General features: G+C 34.6%; 1 protein-coding gene across 1 annotated transcript in view; it reads left to right on the top strand.

The window, feature by feature from the left end:
- Nucleotides 1-21089, top strand: part of LOC150102351 (sprouty-related, EVH1 domain-containing protein 2-like) — a 274537-nt gene that overhangs the window by 131468 nt on the left and 121980 nt on the right. Inside the window, exon 2 of the mRNA XM_090398771.1 lies at nucleotides 17477-17664. Coding sequence (XP_090254897.1) covers nucleotides 17642-17664 — 23 coding nt within the window. The 5' untranslated portion in view covers nucleotides 17477-17641. The remainder of the gene's footprint in view (nucleotides 1-17476; nucleotides 17665-21089) is intronic.

Raw genomic sequence — 21089 nt, 5'->3', positions numbered from 1 at the left:
CATGCACAAATATTTAACAGTTCTACTTAAAATATTTCATTCATCTAAATGAAAACAATTAAATTTTACATTATCATTAAAAACTTTCGTATAATAATATACAAAAATAATACGGAAGTTCAAATTGAATTCAAGAACAATCCATTCAATAGATTCAAAGAGTATAGGTTTCTCCAATAAATATCTGAACAAAATAATAAATAACTAAATAAATAACTAGTATTGTAGAGAAATGGTTATTTCACCAACAAATCACTTTTCCAGAATAAATTTGCTTACTGGAACATTTAATATCCTGAATTAAATACAGTATAGTGGTACGCCACTGGAAAAGGTTGAGAACCCCTGTTATAGGGCATACTTTTCACAACCGTACGATAGTGATCGATGGGAATTTTGAAGCATTCTTCCTGTAGGCAAGTAATGAGGTCTGGACTGTTGTGGGGAGGACGTCCCTTGACCTCACCCGCCGCTCCAGTTCATCCCACAGATGTACAATAGAGTTGAGGTCAGTGCTAGGTGCAGGCCAGTCAAGTGTAGTCACGTTCATGTCAACAAACCACAAAGTTATAGCAGCAGCCTTATGACACGATGCATTGTCTTGTTAAAGAGACAATGGCCGGTTCCGTAGAAATTCCACAAAGTAGGAAACATTGCATTGTCCAGAATTTTCAGATACCTCTCCAAGATCAATGTTCGTGGCACCACAAACAGTGGTCGAGGAAAAACAGGAAAAACAGGACCATGCCATCACACCGCCACCTCCGAATTTCATAGTTGAGGTTTACTCTGGTAAACGATGTTCACCGGCATCTGCCACAACCACACGGCCCATATGCTCCACGTCCCACCACATATACACACTGATTACACCACTGAAGATGACGTGGCATGTTAGTTCAGGTAATGTGGGACTTGCATATTGCGGTCCTACCACGGAAACCCATGTTCTCTGCGGTTCTGAATGCTTTTGTGCAGATTCGTGTTCCATTCGATGCCCGATTCACATTTTGTGAATGTGGTAGATCGTCCACTGAGGGTAGTACTTGCATTTGACTTACTATGCTTCCATGTCAGTATTGTATCACTGATTGTTATCAACAATTTGACGAACAGATAGTCCTGCAATATGTCATTGTAATCACAACGCATCTTTCAAATTTTGTCAGTTCCCTTCTCTCAGCGATTTCACTAGGACATAGTTGCACTTATTTGGGAGCATGGTATTCCTCCAATTTATACCCGCTATAAACACGTGATTCGTCACATAGCACGATGCGCCTTGCCCATGGGAGCCTCCGTTGACTTCTTTCCAAGTAGTGTATATAACGTGAAGATAATTTCATAAATGTTTCTTGACAGATTCCTTGTTTAATTATCACAGACAATGGCTCAGCAGGATAACATCATTAAATGTTACAATGGTATAGTGGTAAAAAGATCTAAGCTAAGAAAAACACACGCTCATCTGAGACTGTAATAAATCATCTAAGTCCCAAATATTTGCAATATTGCTGTGAAAGAACTAAATGGTGTCCAACAGCACCCACACTTGGGACAGGTGACCTAAAGATAATCCCATAATCCTTGATATGAATGTCAGTTAACAAGGAGACAATCTCCTGATGCTCAGTTCATCAGTAGATTATAAAATATATAAAGCTGTTTACATTGATAAGGAAAGAATTGCGTAACTAACCCTTTTATACAACTATATAGCAAGCTTAATATTGTATGGAATACTTCTAGGTAATCTTAAAACTTCCAGATATACATGATCAAGGTATAACCGAGTATTAATGAGCATTTGAAATTGCAATGGTTGAATCATTCAACCATTCCAAACTGTAATAATAATATTACATTCTGAAGGCATATTTTAATAGTATGCTCATACATTACAATCCCTTCAGATGTAATAGTATGATCATTGACCTTATTACTTCTGTTTAAAGTTCGATGGGAATCAAATTTCAAACAGAAGAAGAAATACACAGTTTTATGCTCGATGAACATAAAACTTTGTAATTATATAAATGAAGTAAAGTGAAATAACAATGTAATCTAGAATAAACCACAATTCAGTAAACGATATTTAATCAGTATTTTAAAACTTGGTTATGGCAGAATAAAATTATGAAATGATCTTATCGTAAACGATAAGTGATTGAAATTCCACATGGACAATTGATATTTCCTAACCACAGCTTCCATAAATCAGTCGGTTTCGACGATGCACCTCTGGTTGGAAAGTCCTTTGTTTGAATCCTATCTAGAACACGAAGAATCATAATAAAATCAGAGATTTAAGGTGAGCTAGCCGGTCTCATATGAAGGTGAAATTGGAGGGTTTTCCTCCCAGAAATACAGAAATTCAGGTTATTCATGATGCAAACCAGGAGAACAAATGCAATTTACATACAAAAATATATTTAGGCATAACACTTTTGATTATGAAAGTATTTTGCATAATCAACATTTGAAAATATTTTATGTGCACACTGAAAAGCGCACGAAATAATTGTATTGGAGCTTGTAGAATTCTGTTACATCAGTTACCAAGACAATTATTTCGTGAACACATAAATTATTCAGTGCACATAAAATAGACATTTATAGATATCTCCATGAACTGGCTTCCCATCAATACTCCATTGCTTTTCACTAGGCCTATGTAAATGTGAGCAACATCAGTTGTCCGTCCAACTTCAAAGTCACCGAATTAATTTCTTCTCTTCTCCTCCTCTTCTTTCACTTCATCTCATCGGTCTAATTACTCTCCCAAGAACAGCTCTCACTTCGAATGTTTTCCAGCCACAATCGTCAACTATCCAGAAAGGGGGGGGGGGGGTAGGCGGGAGGTTTCTTCACTCTTTTTTTGACCTCTTGTACTGACATGACATGACACTAATACTACAAGTCCTACAACCTGTCGTGTGCGGATGAATATAAAAAATCTGATGTGATAAATGTAAAATACCCATAAACTAAATATTTTTACATAATTGACTGAACAAGGCACAATATTTTGTATGAAATGCGAGTAGTAGACTTATATGCTTAGGATAATCATGCACTGTTCCTCTGTTCTAAATGAGATATAACAGCAGATCATTATTAAGACTACGCCTACACAACAAAAAATAATAAAATATGTAGCTAACTAAGGCTAGAGGACATAAGCGTTTGATCCCGAAAACTACAGTAGCAGAGAGATGAACTCTGGTTTCGGTTATTTCGTAGGAAAGGAAAGACAAGGGATTAGCTATAATAACTCGACGTCATGGGCTCATTATGCTTGGTTACATCAATATGAGGGGTAATGATGATGTTCCTGAAATCTTCTTAGGTCCCTTGATACCAGTATATTGCTATAAAGGACTGAATAGGTTGGCCTATTTGAACATCGTTGGATGTTCTCAATCTTAGTACAGTTATTCATGTTTGATCTTGTATCATGTATCTACTTTGTTCCTGTTTGATCTTGTACTCTGCATGTAACCTAGTTTATGTTTGATTTTGTACCCTACATCTAATCTAATGTATTGTTGCATTGCCCTATGGACAATTCAACATGATACTATATCAAGGGCAGAAATAGGCAAAACAGGGTAGCCTTAAAATAGTTGGATATACACTCGTTCACGATTGAGCTCGTACCCTGCATGTAATTTGGCCCTGTTTGATCTTGTATCCTGCATGTAATTTGGTCCTGTTTGATTTGAACAGAGTAAGATAAATGCAAAAGATTTAAACTGCATTACCTTCCTTAGAACAGTGCGCTACTAGGTATTTGTATAATGTAAAAAATTAATAAAATACTGTAGTTTTTAATAATTCAGTACAAGTAAAATTGCAAGTTTTTTTTTCAGCTTTTAAAAGCGTTATTCATAAGCCAACAGGAGTATGTATGTGATTTTTGAAATTAGGCATTTTATTCTTACTCATATTGGACATTCCAGTAAGACAATGGGTAATATTCCTTAAAAAGACTATCAAGCGTTTTATATACATATAATTCATAACAGTTAAGTTTCTGGTAATGAACGGAGAATTATGCGCAAATTAAACCACTTGCTTGAAACCACAAAAATCTGAAATTTTCAGATTTCTAGAAAATTGTGTTCTTTTAGTTTAGCATGTTTAAATACTTCATTTAAGCATAAGAATCATTTAAACGATTCTGCATTTTAAACTCTTCGATTTAATCAAAAGCTTCTCTTCGTATACACAAAATATATTTTGAAAAACTATAAAAATCACAATAAATAAAGAAATAATTAAAGAAATCTGTCTGCTTTTCCTAGCAAAAGCACGTAACTCTATCTTTCGATCACAGTAGATTATACTGACTAAATTAAGAAATTAAAATGCCCACATTAATGGAAATAAGAACAGTTATCATTCATTTTTTTTTATATTCAGCTCTTTGGGGGAGAGCACAATGCAAACTGGTTTCCAAGAGATAAGTCTTAGTAGTAGTAGTAGTAGTAGTAGTAGTAGTAATTTCTGGTCTAGGTTACACTCCTTCTTCGCTAATTCGTATCTATATTGTGTTTTTAAACATCTAGTATTGCTAATATAGCTAACCGCATGTAAATGTTATATGTACCACTACTATTACTATTAATAATAATGATGTATTATACTCGTTTTCTATTTCACAATGATTATCTAATGTTAATACACCACTACAAGCCACCGATCTCACACAACATTAAATGCACCCTCTAATACAAAACAAAATCTGTATAAATTTTGTTTAATATTTTTGTTCACTAAAAAGACATTTAGAATTACCTTATTCATCTGACAGAAGAGAAGAGGTCGTTTTAAATTGCAAAAGTGTCTGAAAATAATGGTAAAACTAGAAGTTACATTATTGACACAATATCACTAACTAAAAAAACATGTCTCCACACCAAACGATATATTTGGCTACGTTTGATTTTTTTATTGCCATAAGATTATAATGCACTAAATTTTTATAGATGTCGCTCATTATCGAGAATTAATATGATGATCTTTTCGGTTATGCATATCTGTTTATTGAAATTAACGAGTCATATTGTAGCTACGCAACAGAATCAACTGCTTCGGAATTATGCTTACCTTTTCCATGATAAAATATTATGCTTGGCTGTAATTTTATGCAAAGAATATTATTTGTTATTAAATATTTTGTAGTATTGGATTCGTAAAGATATCGAATAGCATCTTTTATGACCATGTTGCAATTAATTAGAAGAAACACACGTATAAACCACAGTGAAAATTATTCAATTGTAAATATTTCATCCTAAGTATCTTAGGACATCATCAGTACAGTATTTAAACAAAAATTAGGAATAACATACAGTTAGGGCGCATGATTACAATAGAATCTCATGAAAACATGCATAACGTGCTAAAGTAGTACAAAAAAAAAAACGTTAATTATTTAACACAGTTTTGTATGATAATTTCCCATACTTTAGGAATAGTAAGAACGTCGTTGCGGTTTAGGTTTGGTCTGTGTAGTAGGGCTTCAGAATTTTCTTTGTATAAACGTTCATGTTTAAATATAGATCTATGTAAAAGTTTAGCCTTTTCTCAGTGGATCCTATGGTTTGGATTTTCAATTCCGTGTTGAGAGAGGCCAGATTTCTGCGGTTTAAGAAGACGAATGTGGTCTTGATGTTCCGAGATGCGTTTCTGAACAGACCTACCTGTCTGTCCAAAGTAAGATAATTTGCATGAGCATGGAATCTCATAAACACCAGGTAACATCAAGGGTGAGAATTTGTCCTTAGGAGAAGGTAATAAGTTGTAAATTTGGTTGATAGGTTTGTAAGTAGTGGCAAAATTGTATTTCTTCATAATTTTAGAAAGACGTTCTGAGATGCCTTTAACGTAAGGTATGGGAATCCTATGCACTTCTTCCTGTCTGGTTTGATGTATGCAGAAATGACTGATTATTTTTTGAGTTGTTTTGGGATTATATCCATTTAGGATGGCTGTATTTTATTTTATGTTTATGAGATTCCATGCTCATGCAAATTATCTTACTTTGGACAGACAGGTAGGTCTGTTCAGAAACGCATCTCGGAACATCAAGACCACATTCGTCTTCTTAAACCGCAGAAATCTGGCCTCTCTCAACACGGAATTGAAAATCCAAACCATAGGATCCATTGGGAAAAGGCTAAACTTTTACATAGATCTATATTTAAACATGAACGTTTATACAAAGAAAATTCTGAAGCCCTACTACACAGACCAAACCTAAACCGCAACGACGTTCTTACTATTCCTAAAGTATGGGAAATTATCATACAAAACTGTGTTAAATAATTAACGTTTTTTTTTTTGTACTACTTTAGCACGTTATGCACGTTTTCATGAGATTCTATTGTAATCATGCGCCCTAACTGTATGTTATGCCTAATTTTTGTTTAAATACTGTACTGATGATGTCCTAAGATACTTAGGATGAAATATTTACGATTAAATAATTTTCACTGTGGTTTATACGTGTGTTTCTTCTAATTATGAACGCATCACAGGTTTCGTTATTTAAAAAAAAAAGAAAAACATGTTGCAATAACCAGATAAGTGTGTATCTTACAACAGTAGACAATACCCATATATGCTATGTTGGCATAGGTATTGCATCATCCACTGTTTTAGAATAAAACATACTGATAATATATTTGTCGCAGGTAGCCTACTGCTATTAGGCAAACAAATCTACACCTAGAGTGTAGATTTGCTTGCTTAATAACAGTAGGACTAGAGTGTAGAACTACACTGGCAACTGTGCATCCATACACTCAATATCATATACTGTCAATGTTGTACATTTGTCAGTACACGATAAATCTGTATACTGTTAATATTGTTCTGTATACTGTCAATGTAGTATACCTGTATACTGTCACTATTGTTTATGAACATCTTAATATCAATCTGTATATGAATACCTAAGAAACGCAAGTTCTCAGATAGAAGAATTTACGGATTTTCAAAGAGATATTGATGGACGTGCGGAAATACTACTTCAACTAAGAAATGCAGAGGATCGAATCCAGGAAGCAAACACATAGAGGCTGAAGGTGTTTCGAAGAATACTATGAAAGTTTCGGAAGTCTTCGATATGGAAACGAGAATCCAAGTGTTAACATAAACCAAACATCACCATGACAATTTACAGCAAGACTTGTCACTGATGTAAAGAACATGGTGACTGATCTTGTAGAGCGTTGGAAGTCCGTGATCAGGAACAATGAATCGGTTACATCCGTTTCCAATCAGATGGAAAGTGTAACTTTGCCAGATACCAAATGAACACCTAATACCAAAAGTGCATCATGTCAACTCTTAAGTTTTATGGCAGAGGTATAATGATCTAGTGATATACAACCCTTCTAAATGATGTAGAGTTTCGTACATGGCAGTTTTATGGAACGGACACGTCTTTTTCAATATGATAAAGCAGCACTGCATACTGCTGATGTAGCACTGTGACATGTTTTGAGATAAATTATGTTGATCACTGCTCAGTAACGCAACATGGATTGGTAATCATGTAAAAGGCAGAACAGTACCAAAATTATTGACTGATATTATGAGTACCTGATTAAGGGAAAATTCCTAGAATGATAAAAGTTTGATTACAATTTGTTTGACGAATCAACGAAAGGCCTACACGCTATTTACATGTGTGCTTGTTGTCTCATCACTTAATGTACAGTATATGACCTATACGCGAAAGGTTGCAAGACTTATAGCACATCAGTGCAGAGTTTGGGTAAGAGAGTAATAATTCATTTATTGACGTTTTTTTGAATATCTGACGGTTGTAGCCTTTTAGGATGAGAGGGTGAGGGAGATTGTTCCAAAGAATATAGGTAGATGGAATGGATGAAGAGAAAAAGAAGAGGTTGGTTCGATAAGTTTGGAGGTGAATTTTAAATGGATGTTGAGCAGCTGCTGCTCTTGTTCTTATAGTTTGGAAGAATGTGGTGCAAGAATGATTGTGGCCAATTCACCATACAATTGATCGTGAAAGTATTTGTATAATATGTGTGTGTGTGTGTGTGTGTGTGTGTGTGTGTGGAGAGAGAGCTTTTTGAGGATTTGAAGAGCTTTTCATCTAAACGATAATATTACTTATTTTTTATGCTAATCTTAAAATATAAAAAAGTATTCTGATTTTCTTTATTTTGCAACTTTTATTTAGGTTTTTTTTAATATTATTAAATGATCTCATTTTTTCTCTAATGAAGCGAAAAATGCCAACCTAGTTGGGTGAATGAATAACGTCTCTGTTTTCGAACCTACAGACTGTGTATGTTCATATCTCCCTGTGGCATGAAGGTTTGTGAAATTCAGTTCTTTTGCAGTGGCAGAAAATGAGCAAAATAAGTATGTTTTTTGCCATACAATATTTTTTACCATACTATCTAACTACGTCAAGATTTAGTCTTTTTTTTTTTTTTTTTTTGAGCAGGCTCTTCGGATTGTCAAACCTTGAGCCCATCCATGACAATAATATGTTCGGCATAACCTACCATTTATGGGTAGAATTGTCATAAAGGTAAAAATATTTTGGCCTTGGTCTATTTGTCAAGTAGTACATATGCCATAGATTTCCCATTATATGAAAGTCAAAATAACTGCATGATTATATACAGGTTATATCAACTACGCAGCAGTGACTAAAATAGTGTATTGAAAATTTTAAATATCTGAATTTTATGTAACTCTTCCACTTGCGCAGAATTCTATATTTAACCAAACTCTTAAGATCTTAAAAATTATAATGATATTAATACATATACATATATTAATACATATATTAATTACATATACATATATTAATACATATATTAATTACATATACATATATTAATACATATATTAATTACATATACATATATTAATACATATATTAATTACATATATTAATATTAATACATATACATATAGTTTTGATTGGCTGAGGAATTAAATCCATATATTATTTGCGCATGTCTGCGGGTTTGTTTATATAATATAAATCCCATCCTATCTCATCCTCCTTTATATACGAGGGGGGGGATTGGAAAGTTCTGATAAACTCCTAGAACAAAAATGATATTAAAGCAACTGATATAACCACAAGAAACAGCATGCTAGAAGCAGAGTTATGAAGGTAACTTATGTTTTTATATTCTTATATCATCGTATGTTCTTTTGACTTTTGTTTGACTTTATGTTGAATAAATTGGAGAATATGGGTTTGGATTAACTAGTGGTGTACCACAAGGATCAATCCTTGGTGCATTGTTATTCAATCTGTACATTAATGATATTGGGAAGCATTTGACATGCGAATGTACAGCTATTTGCTGATGATGCAAAGATAGGTAGGGTAATCGTAAATGCTGCTGATATGCAGTACTTGCAGAATGATTTGAATAGTATAAATCCCATCCTATCTCATCCTCCTTTATATATGAGGGGGGAGGTTGGAAAGTTCTGATAAACTCCTAGTTTATCAGAACTTTCCAACAAATTGAATAGGCTGGAATTGTGGGCATGGGGAAATGGATGTCACATTAATGTCAGTAAATGTAAAATTATGCACTTTAGCATGATTAGATATCCAATGTCGTATTATATTGCTGGGATTATGCTAGAAGAAACTGATCAGGCTAGAGATCTTAGAGTGTTAGTAGATAGGGAATTGAAGTTCAGGAGCCATGTGGCAAAGATTGCAAATACAACTCAAAAGATGATTGCAATGAATGCTGAAACGAACTTCGACATGTAAAGATAAGGATAACATTTTGCCTCTTTACAAGGACTTGATAAGACCTCACTTATACTATTGTGCACAGGTGTGGTCTTCTGGTTTCCGTTTGTGATTCTGATACAGTAGAGAGAGAGAGAGAGAGAGAGAGAGAAAGTGCATAGGAAAGTGTTAAAAATAACAGGATTGTGGAATACTGATTATGAAGACAGATTGAGAATTTGTAGACTGCAGACACTAGCAAACTGGTGAAAGAGGGGGGGGGGGGTGATATGATTGAGACGTACAAACTTCTGAAGAGATCATACAGGATTTCAGTTGATGGAATTTTTCATTTTATAGAGGGTGGGGAAAGGACAAGAGGGTAGTATCCTTATGGAAGCTGAGAATGAATTCCGCTAAGAAGGGGGTTGCGGGGGCTAGATTTTTTTCTCATAGGGTGGTATGTGATTGTAATGGATTGCCACTGGGTGGTATGTGCAAACAGTGTGAATGAATTCAAGAATAAGTATGTGACCTCCCTCGATGAGTCTCTGATTCTCTGGAGGTTCCTTCCAGACGCCCCCTAGTATATATCATCAATCCTGCCCACAAAAGATTGTTGAAAGCCACTTGGTGCTTTAGTAACGTTGGTGAATCGGACCAAGAGTTGTGCAGGAGGGGGGAGGGGCATAAGAGATGTAACATTCCAAAAATAGGGCCTGGCTTGTGAAGCCAAAAATGGAAGGTATTTATGTGATGTAGTTTTTCATAACTAATAAAAAAATTGGTGATGTTAAAAAACGTATACAGTTGCTTCACAAAGACGGTCCTTTCTACAGTGTTCATGACTTATGGGCCACCCTGTATAAGTGTACAGCAATGAGTTCAGCTGGTTCAAGTAAAGTGCTCAAGGATCCTGTAACTACGGTAAAGGACGTACCATCTAAAGAAGTGCTAAAGTGCACATCTAATCTAAAGTAGCCTTCGAGGGAGCTGAATACCTACTGCATGGGGACAAAAAAAATTGCATTTATGCCACACTGATAGATTTCTCTAACACAAATGTGAATTTTATGGCACTTCATGTCATTATTAGTCAAGGTAGTCGGTCGTGTAGTATAATAGTGTTACATGGCTGATAAAAATTATCTATTAATTAGTGTAGCAAATTACAAACGAAATTTGCTTCGTTTGCTTTATTTTTTTAATTATAGTGTTTATGGATTTTGTGGGGAGAGAGAGAGAGAGAGAGACAGACAACAGACAGAGAGAAAGACGACAGACAGACAGAAAAGAGAAACAGAGGAAGAGAGAGAGAGAGAGATAGAGAGAGAGAGAGAGAGAGAGAGAGATAGATAGAGAGAGAGAGAGAGAGAGACAACAGACAGAGAGAAAGACGACAGACAGACAGAAAAGAGAAACAGAGAAAGAGAGAGAGAGAGAGAGAGAGAGAAAGGATGAAAGTTTCAACACCTCTATAACGATAATTTGAATCGTAGCTGGGATCTCATCTACTATCCTTTAGTATATGGAACGTTTTAGCATTTTTTTCCAGCTCTTAAGCCAAGCTAGGCTTTCTGGGATCTTTACGCTGCTTAATACAAGTCTGCACTACCAAATGCACTAGACTATATGACCCTTTGTGTCAGAGCCAGTTCTTGTGCGCAATAAAATACAGATAATGAACACGAACGGTGTATTTATTATATATATATATATACACACACCTCCGATACCATCTAAAGATTTCATAATTTGACAGGTAGTAAGGAAAAAATTTCGAATAATTTCGAAATTAAAGATTACAAAACATGAACCAGCTGCGTCTCTGAACTGGTTATTTAGCCTAATATTCACGAAAAGGGTGTCTTTATTCGTATATTACTCGTAGATTTCCAATGATACGCATATTTTTCGTATACAGAAGAGGTAGTTATATCTTGTATTAGATAAACAATATGCAGATAATTTCCTATATACATGTAAGTACAGTCGTTATATTATGTATCTGGTAACTATACTGAGTTCTTAGATTCTCTTCCACGATGTATATGGTAGATGCAGTATCTACATAAGATAAAATCTGTTTGATAATGTTTCGCATGAGCTTAAATTAAAAAAAAATAAATAAAACTTGGCCCATCTATCTTTCTAACTACGTCGAGATTTAGTCATCTTGCATGTTCCTAAGGTTTCTGCTAGAACATATCATTTCATAATGTTTGTTTTCTAAATTCTGGTTGAATATATAAAAATATTGCTTCAGCATCAGAAGATAAATTCTTGTTATTATTTCTAAGTAGATTTTGAAGAAATTCTAATTTGATATTATACCATTGCTTGCACGGTATTTCGCATGACAAACTTGTAAAAATAGGCATTATTGTTTCGAGACAAAAGTAGATTTGTTCAGTACCTGGACGGGAAATGTGATTAAGAAAATTATAGCAATAGTATTATTTAGCTTGAAATAAAAGTCTATCAAGAATCGGTCAAATTTTCATAAAAACTGCCTCAGAGTGTTGAATCTAAACAAAAATCCATCCAGGAATGTGTTAAACGATAACTTCTTTGCTAATATGTCTTTCCTTAAAATCTGTTGTTGACAGTTCTAAATATTCTTAGCAATTAAAAGGCTAGTAGAGCAATAAGTAATACTAAGAAATCTTAGAGTGGCATGTAGTTGGCTTCCTATTTCAATAACAATATTACAGTGATGAAATACCAATGGAAAATATAGATGCAAATGAAAACAGTGTTAAGGCCAATAAGCTTCGTGAAAATATCAAGAAAAATCTGAAAATTCTGCACCATCTTGGCACCACTAGAGAAAGAAATCTTATAGATTAAAGGATTGTGATGGAGTAGATAGTTCAAGAGATGTTTTTGTTTTCACGATAAAATATTATCATAGAGGCATGGCTACACTGAGCGATTTCTTTTATATCTAAATCAACATTCTAGTACATTCTCATTAATGTGTGGGATACAGATCATGAGAACTGTATATTTTACCTGTTAAAAGCCACAAAGAAATGCATATATATATATATATATATATATATATATATATATATATAGTATATATATATATATATATATATATATATATATATATATATAAATATATATATATATATATATATATATATATATATATATATAGAGAGAGAGAGAGAGAGAGAGAGAGAGAGAGAGAGAGAGAGTACAAAGGAGAGTGTTAAAAATGATATCAGGATTGTGGAATACTGATTATGAAAACAGATTGAGAATTTGTACACTGCAGACACTAGCAAACAGGAGAAAGAGGGGGTGATATGATTGAGACTTACAAACTTCTGAAAGACTCATATAGGATTTCATTTGATGGAATTTTTCAATTTATGGAGGGTAGGGAAAGGACGAGAGGGCATCTTTGGAAGCTGAGAATGAAGGCCGCCAAGAAGAGTGTGAGGGCTAGACTTTCCTCTCAGAGGGTGGTGCGTAATTGAAATGGATTGTCATTGGATGTTGTGAGTGCAAGCAGTGTGAATGAATTCAAGAATAAGTATGATAGCTAGTGTCCTCCCTCGATGAGTCTCTCACTCCCTGGAGTCTCTCTTAATAATAATAATAATAATAATAATAATAATAATAATAATAATAATAATAATAATAATAATAATATATCGACTATTGCAAATGAAAAGAATAAAAGGTGTACGTTTATCTTTTGTCCAAGGAGAAAAATAGTATCTTAAGTATTTGTGCGTATGTGTGTGTGTGTGTGTGTGTGTGTGTGTGTGTGTGTGTGTGTGTGTGTGTGTGTGTGTGTTCAAAAAACGGGGAAAATTGCAATGCAAATAAAAAAATTGCTTATTTGTATCGAATATTTGATTTTAATTTTTACGTCTAAATTTTAAAATTCAAAATATAGATACTTTGAACTTATGTGTTTTATTTTATGTAAGTATCCAGCACTACCAAACTACTTCACGAATCAAGATCTGTAAAAGTGTAAAAAGTCCATAAAAAATAAGAAAAAGAAACATTAATATTAGGACGAGAGAGAGAGAGAGAGAGTGTGTGTGTGTGTGTGTGTGTGTGTGTCTATAGTATTTACAGGTAATACTACAATGATAACCAACATAAGCATATTTCAGTAGTATTACAGTAATGTGGTATTACAGGTAATGATACATTACTTGCAATGTATAATATACGAATGATGGTTAGCGAAGTATTACTTGCAATATTTCGAATTCAAATTATTACCTGCGATAATTCATTCACTGATAAAGCACTCACAACTGACTCTGGAAACCCATTCCACTCTTTCATTGCTCTCCAAGCATAAAATCTAGTCCTGATGTCCTTGCTAGTATACTCTTACTCAATTTCCAAATCTAACCCTTAGTTCCTCTCCGCACTAGTCATGCACAGAAACTTTCCTCTGTATCATTCCGTATAAAATCCCTTTAAGGAACGCATATGTCTCTATTATATTCCCACTTCCGCTTATCACCTAATTCCTTTAACCTCAGATCTTCAATCTATTCTCATAAGACAATCAGCAAACCTGCACCATCTTCGTTATGTGCTTTTGAATCTCCTGCGCCTCTTCCATATCCTCATGAAAGCCAACGACTAGTCCAGATGAAACATCATCAAAACCTTATAAAGAGGTATAAACCTCCTTATCTCTACTTGTCAGTGTGTTCTTCAATAACCAGATAATCCTATGATCTCTTTTAGCCACTTTCTCAATATGCTCTCTGAATTACCTGTCCACAAGTACCTTCACATCTGTGGTCTCATTACATTACTTTCCTGTGCTGCATTGATGGAGTCCAGTTCCATCAATGCAGCACATAGCTATAATCTTTTCATCCCAAAATGCATAACCTTACATTTTGCTACATTAAACTGATGGCCGTTCTCATTTGCCAGTAACAATCTATTTAAATCATCCCGCATGATCTCTACATCATCCTTATTAACTATTACTCCACCTAGTTTTACATCATCAGCGAATTGAATATTTGTCCTTAAATCATTTGCAATAAGAAAAATTAACATCTCGCTTTAGTGGATATGTTGTTTAGTATCTTAAGATTTGATTGGAGCAATTAGGACAATGAATTAACGTCAGCTTAAATTCTAAACCTCGAAATATGTTTATGATTATATTATATTATATTATATTATCGCCACTGTATGTTCTGAACAAAAATCTTCGATAGTTCTATATTTAAGTCTCATTACGAGTACCAAACAATATTCAATCACTTCCGAAACAAAACGTAACATATGCTCTATTAAAGAAATATATATACTCTTACAGAATCCAGATTCTTTGAATTTATCTATCTATCTGTAATCTATAATCTATATAATCTATAATTCACAATATTTCTTCATGTTATATTTCTTTGATAGAAGTACTCTTTTGGTATAACTAATTATGATTTTCATTTTTTAAATGAACTTTGCGATCATTAAAGTACAATCCCTACTCTAAAGATATGTTATATGTAGATTTTATAAGGTGATTAATAACAAAAATTGTTAGCACTCAGACCACCTAATTTCAGTGTTACATATAAATGTTTATGCTTTAACAATTAACAATGAAAGTAATATCCTTAAGTATTGTACACTAATTACATGATTGTTTTCATCCTTAGCTGATCGTAAGTCGATTTAATGTATCAATTATTTCATTTCCATTTTTTTTTTTTTTTAATGTATAGTAGATTAAGAGCTCATCGTCTATGAAACCTGAATGGAAAATCAAACTTTTTGCTTATAATATATTACCTGTAAGTTCTCAGCAGTCTGTCACTTTATTAGCGCATATATGTAAGTGTTTCCGATTAAAAAATCAGGTGGATGCATGCGTATCTTTTTATTTAAATGCATGAGCTAATGTAAACTAGTGTTCGTTGAAATTATTATTATTATTATTATTATTATTACGGGCAACTCCAGGGAGTCATTAGACTCATCGAGGGAGGCCCCAAATCATATTCATCACAACTATTCGACATTCATACAGTATCTATCATACCTCGCCTTAAACTCATTCACTGTCACAGCATCCACCACAGACTCAGGGAGCGCATTCCACTCATTCACTACTCTAAAAGTAAAGAACCCAGCTCTAACACCTTTACTAACCACACTTTTGCCCAGTTTCCATGGATGTCCCCTAGTCCTCCCACAACCAGCCCTGTTCTCAAAAATATCTTCTGAATTAATTTTATAGAAACCCTTCAGTAATTTGAATGTCTCAATCATATCTCCCCTCCTCCGCCTATCAACCAATTTTTGCAACCCACAAATCCTCAACCTGTTCTCATACGGTTCATTCCACAGACCTGCTATCATCTTGGTCACTCGCCTCTGGATCCTCTCCACCTCCTCCCCATCAAGAAGAAACCTAGGTGACCAAATCTGAGCACAGTAGTCGAGATGAGGTCTTATCAAGGCTCGATACAGAGGAACAATAACCTGCTTGTCTCTGCTTGTCAACGTATTCTTCAGCAACCAAGTGATTTGATGAGCTGATTTGGCCACTTTTGCAATGTGTCCCCTAAATTTCAATTCCTTATCCACCAACACTCCTAAATCTCGTGCCTCATCAATTTCCTGGAGCACGGTTCCACCAATGCAGTAAACTGCCTCCCATCTTTTCACCCCAAAATGCATAACCTTACATTTTGCCACATTAAATTGACATCCATTCTCCCTAGCCCAGACCTCCAATCTATCCAAATCATCCTGCAAAATTTTGACGTCATCTGCATTCACTATTGCCCTACCCAACTTCGCATCATCAGCAAACAAATGAACTGTTCCTCTCAGATCCTTTCCTATATCATTTATGAACAAATTAAACAGCAGTGGTCCAAGAACAGATCCTTGTGGTACACCACTAGTCACAGGCCGTCTTGTGGACTCTACTCCTGAGTAAACCACTCAGAAATGTGGATGTTCACGGAAGCCATGTTTGTTTCTCTTTCGTACTTTTTTTTTTCCGAACGGAAAGTATAAATCTGATGTTGAGGATAATTTTCTAATAGTAATTAACAATGCGCCTGACAAAATACAGAGCGAGGAGAGGAAAAAAACAAAAAAGGAGGGTGGGGCCGATATCAACTAATATACTTTCTGTTGACGGTAATGATCGTTTAGTACACCTTTTCGAATAAGCAGTCTTATTTATAGACCACTATAAAATCAGTATATATTGTTTGCAATTTATTCATAAACAGTCAAATAGTGATGAAGTGAGATAAATGTGGGTTTCTGTCTATATTCCTCCCCCCGTTTAATGATCAAATGTTATTATTATTATTTTACTGGACGATATCATATACCCAAACTCATATAATTAACTCTGCATCTGTATTAATTTATTTGCTAAAGGACTCGTTTTAAATATTAGACATGTTCCTATAGCTACTTATACATAAAAAGCATTTAGGATAGGGTTGTGCCGTTCTCAAATGAACATCTTTGGGAGAAGTGAAATGTGTAACTCATTAACATAACAGAAGTTTGCCGCCATTTTGTGGCGAGTATTTATCCGCTAAATTATAGTTGCAAACGAGTTCAAATTTGCACTGTTAGAAATGAAATCGCTTTTTTAGAAAACAAGTAAATTGAATTCTTATTATTGCATTTGCTATGAAAACAACTGTAGTGATGACGACGTTTGGAACTATTTTCTTATAGTGCTGGAATACAGAGAAGCTGTGCTGTGGCTTGCTCGTTTCCTGTGTTATCAAAGTTTTTTGATCCAGTGTTGCAGTTCACGTAGTATTTGGCAGTTTGGTTTTGTATTCAGTGGTTTTAATCACTTAGGAATAAACCAAAAAATGGCACTATCACACGAAGAAAATGACAGAAGGTAGCTTTGATGAGTAAGTACCTATTCCATGTACGTCTTTGTTACCTATTGCTTCCTGAACGAATGTTTCAAATGGTAGGCCTAGCTTATTCGACCTGGGCGAGACCGCTGTACAGCGGCTCTTCCTCAGCTGTGCTTCGGCCGTGGCATGAGGAGGTCGAACACATTCTGAAGTCTGTTTCCCGTTTCACGAACAGTTACGTTTTTTGTGGGCCGTGGTTATCTTGTACACTGTACATGCCCAATTCGTTATTGAAAAACAGCATATTCTTGATATTTGATAGCGAGCAGATAGTGTCCGGTTATTATAAAGTGGCATAATTATAACATGCCGAGGTACGGGCTTGGTATGATTGAGGTCATGCCACACTGTCAGTTATCTTCAATGGACGACGACGCCGTTTTATGAATGAATACTCGGAATGGCGTGAACAGAACCTAGTCTGTGCCCACTTGCCTTTTTATGGTGCTGTGTATTTGCACGTGATGATCATTACAAATTATGATGGTGTATTTGGATTTTGTCCAAAACGAGAATTTAATTTAATGAACAGTTACTGTATACAAGCGTTGTCATTGTTTTTCGTATGAGCGATTACTGAATGAATTGCTCAATATTTTGTATAATCGTTGTAATTTCCAAAATGAACTGAAAAACATAATATGAATCCATTTCTCACATCATGGATAATATAAGATAGAGACAATATAGAGTCCCTCTTCCAATACATTTTTACAACTATATGTGTGTGTGTGTGTGCGCGCGTTCGGAAATATTGAAATTCCTTCTGTCCCAAGTTAGGTTGAAGTTTGATTTGATCTTGTACTTGTAATTTAAAAACTGAAAAGAAAAAAAAATACGATCAGCTCAACTTACTTTATTTTTCACTATTTAAAATAACGTTAACCAAGTTTTCGTATTTCTTATCGGGAAAATTTCGCGATATGCTAACATGGTTTGAACGTATACAAGTGTTGCCAATATAATGCTGTAGCAGAAAGAGCGCTTACGTTATTAAAAATATACTCTTGCCGAGAAAAACTTTTCGTTTGCTAGTGAAGCGCCTCTGAAAGGTTTTTAGTGTACAGAATTGCATTCTTATATAATCATTCTTAATAAGATGTGTTTGTGTCTGTTCAAAATAGATAGTTTCGCCGTCCGTGCAGATTTTAGGGAAAAGCGTGGGATAACCGATGAATTCAGAGAAAGCAAGATTTTGCAGACATAGGGTGCGTATAAAAGCTTTGCATGTGTCATTTCGGATTGGAAAGAGTTCATTAGCCACGATAAATGGCTATTTGATGCAGATGGTATTAAAAGAAAAGGACAAAATAAATATCCATTTTTATAGCGAAGTATGCAGATTGATTTTGCCTCGCTGGAGGCCACTTGAAAAGTTTCAAAAGTGGTCAGGAGCATAACTTGGAGTAAAATCTTCGGCTTCAATGGCTTAATACTTTGCTACGTAGGATACAGTACCGTGCCTTAAGTAGATTCTTATTATTTCTGATTTTTTTTTAAAATTTTCTTTGACGATGAAATGAATTGTATTGATATTAGGTAGGAATCATTTCGAGAAATCGTCTTTTTCTAGCTCATGATTCATTTATATGTGTGAAATGAGAAAGTTCCTGAAACTTTGAGATACGATTTTCTCAGGATGATTCCAAATTCCAGATAGACTTGATCTGCTATGGGTGTAATCCCCCCCCCATATATACATAGTGTGTGTGTGTGTGTGTACACACAAATGAAAATCAGATGGTTCAAAGTGCTTTTTATCCTCTCAAGTCCATTTGCATCCCAAGAAGGGAAACGCATCATCCATGAAAACATTTGTGTTGAATAAAGTGCATGACCATTAAAATGCAAGATAATCCCTCTGAGAAATGCAATTCTGAAAGGGATTATCTGCTGGTAAAATTTCAGACTTTACTTACCCCTCCTTCAGATAGCATTTATTTTCCTGATCATACAAATAAACAAGAACAGATCAGACAAAGTAAATATAATGGACAATTTTCTGAGCTATGTTTTTTTTTTTATTCATCAATGCAGAAATTAGACATCATATACTGGTTATTTACATTTTTGTAGAAAAAGCAAAGAAGTCACTCATTTCAGTTAATGGGATGTGATGTAGCTAATGAAAATGAAGTGGATAAATCAAATAATTGGAAATAGTGTTTACAGATCTCATTTTTGGAATAATTGCATGCAGAGCCAAGTACAGTAGCATTTCTTTTGCGAGTCTCGCCCACAACAGGTTGTAAACTTGTAGTATATTAGTACCATGGTTGTGTTAATGGGTTTCATTTTATTTATGTATTTTTAATATTTTTAAAATTTACCCAATTTTTATTTACACAATCTGGAAACCCTGCTCTGCAGGCCAATTGAGTTTTCATAATCATAAACATCTGTGCCCATAGTGAGATTTGAACACCTGCAGTCAGTTGGTCAGAAAGTGGGTATACTAACTATTCAGCCAAACAGGCTGGCAAAAATTAGTTTTATTAAACATCTTGTCTTTCTCCATAAGATTAAATTGAGCAGAAAGTGCAGTATTGTTACACCCATTCAACAGGATGTAGAAATACTTCAAATTAATATTTATTAATAAACAAGTGTACCTAATACAATTATAAATTTAGTTTAATCCTTTCTCCAAGTGTGAGCAAACAAAGTTTGCACCTGAAAGTATCTTCAGGACTGGGGTAAGGTGGTACAACACTGGCAACTCATTGCAAAGGTGGAGCAAGCTAACATCACTCCTATCCCAGTATCTCCCATAATGCAAAACACATCTCCTTGTGGATATGTATAATGTTATGCATTAAGGGAAGGGCCACTACCCAGACTAGTTTCGACCTTTATTGAGGTCTCTTCAGTGGGAGCTAGGCCCAAGTGGAGATAGCAGGCAGAAGCATTAGCATGTTAGCTTGCTCCACCTTTGCAATGAGTTTCCTGGTGTTGTACCACCTTACCCCACTCATGAAGATACTTTCAGGTGCAAACTTTGTTTGCTCACACTTGGATAAAGGATTAAGCCAAATTTATTATAGTCTAACCAAGTGAAAAATAAACTTTCAACACCTAATACAATTATTTTGTACTGCAAACTTCAAGGTTATCTCAATGAAACAATACTTCAGACGTGAGGGTAAGCTGGTGCTGGAAGATATTCATTTTGATTTTTATGGTAGAATTCACAACGCCAAAGGAACAATGCAAGTATTTATTTAAGTGCTGATATTTTGCAGGGATTATGGAATATAACAGAAAAGTTAGACAGAAAAGATCTGTTGACATTGCTTCAGAGTGGAACATAAAAAATATATTTTGCTCTTATTGTTATTGCATGTTGGGCTGGTGGGAGACCATTCTTGGATATCACCTTTGCACAGGATTAGATGAATGATATCGAAGTTGTAACA

This window comes from Typopeltis vanoorti, chromosome 10 (genome assembly GCF_054136105.1).
Source record: "Typopeltis vanoorti isolate ZY-2024b chromosome 10, IOZ_Tvanoo_1.0, whole genome shotgun sequence".
NCBI classification, from domain to species: Eukaryota; Metazoa; Arthropoda; class Arachnida; order Uropygi; family Thelyphonidae; genus Typopeltis; species Typopeltis vanoorti.
The sequence above is the reverse complement of the archived record's forward strand: the minus strand, read 5'-3'. Positions and strand labels throughout refer to the sequence as shown.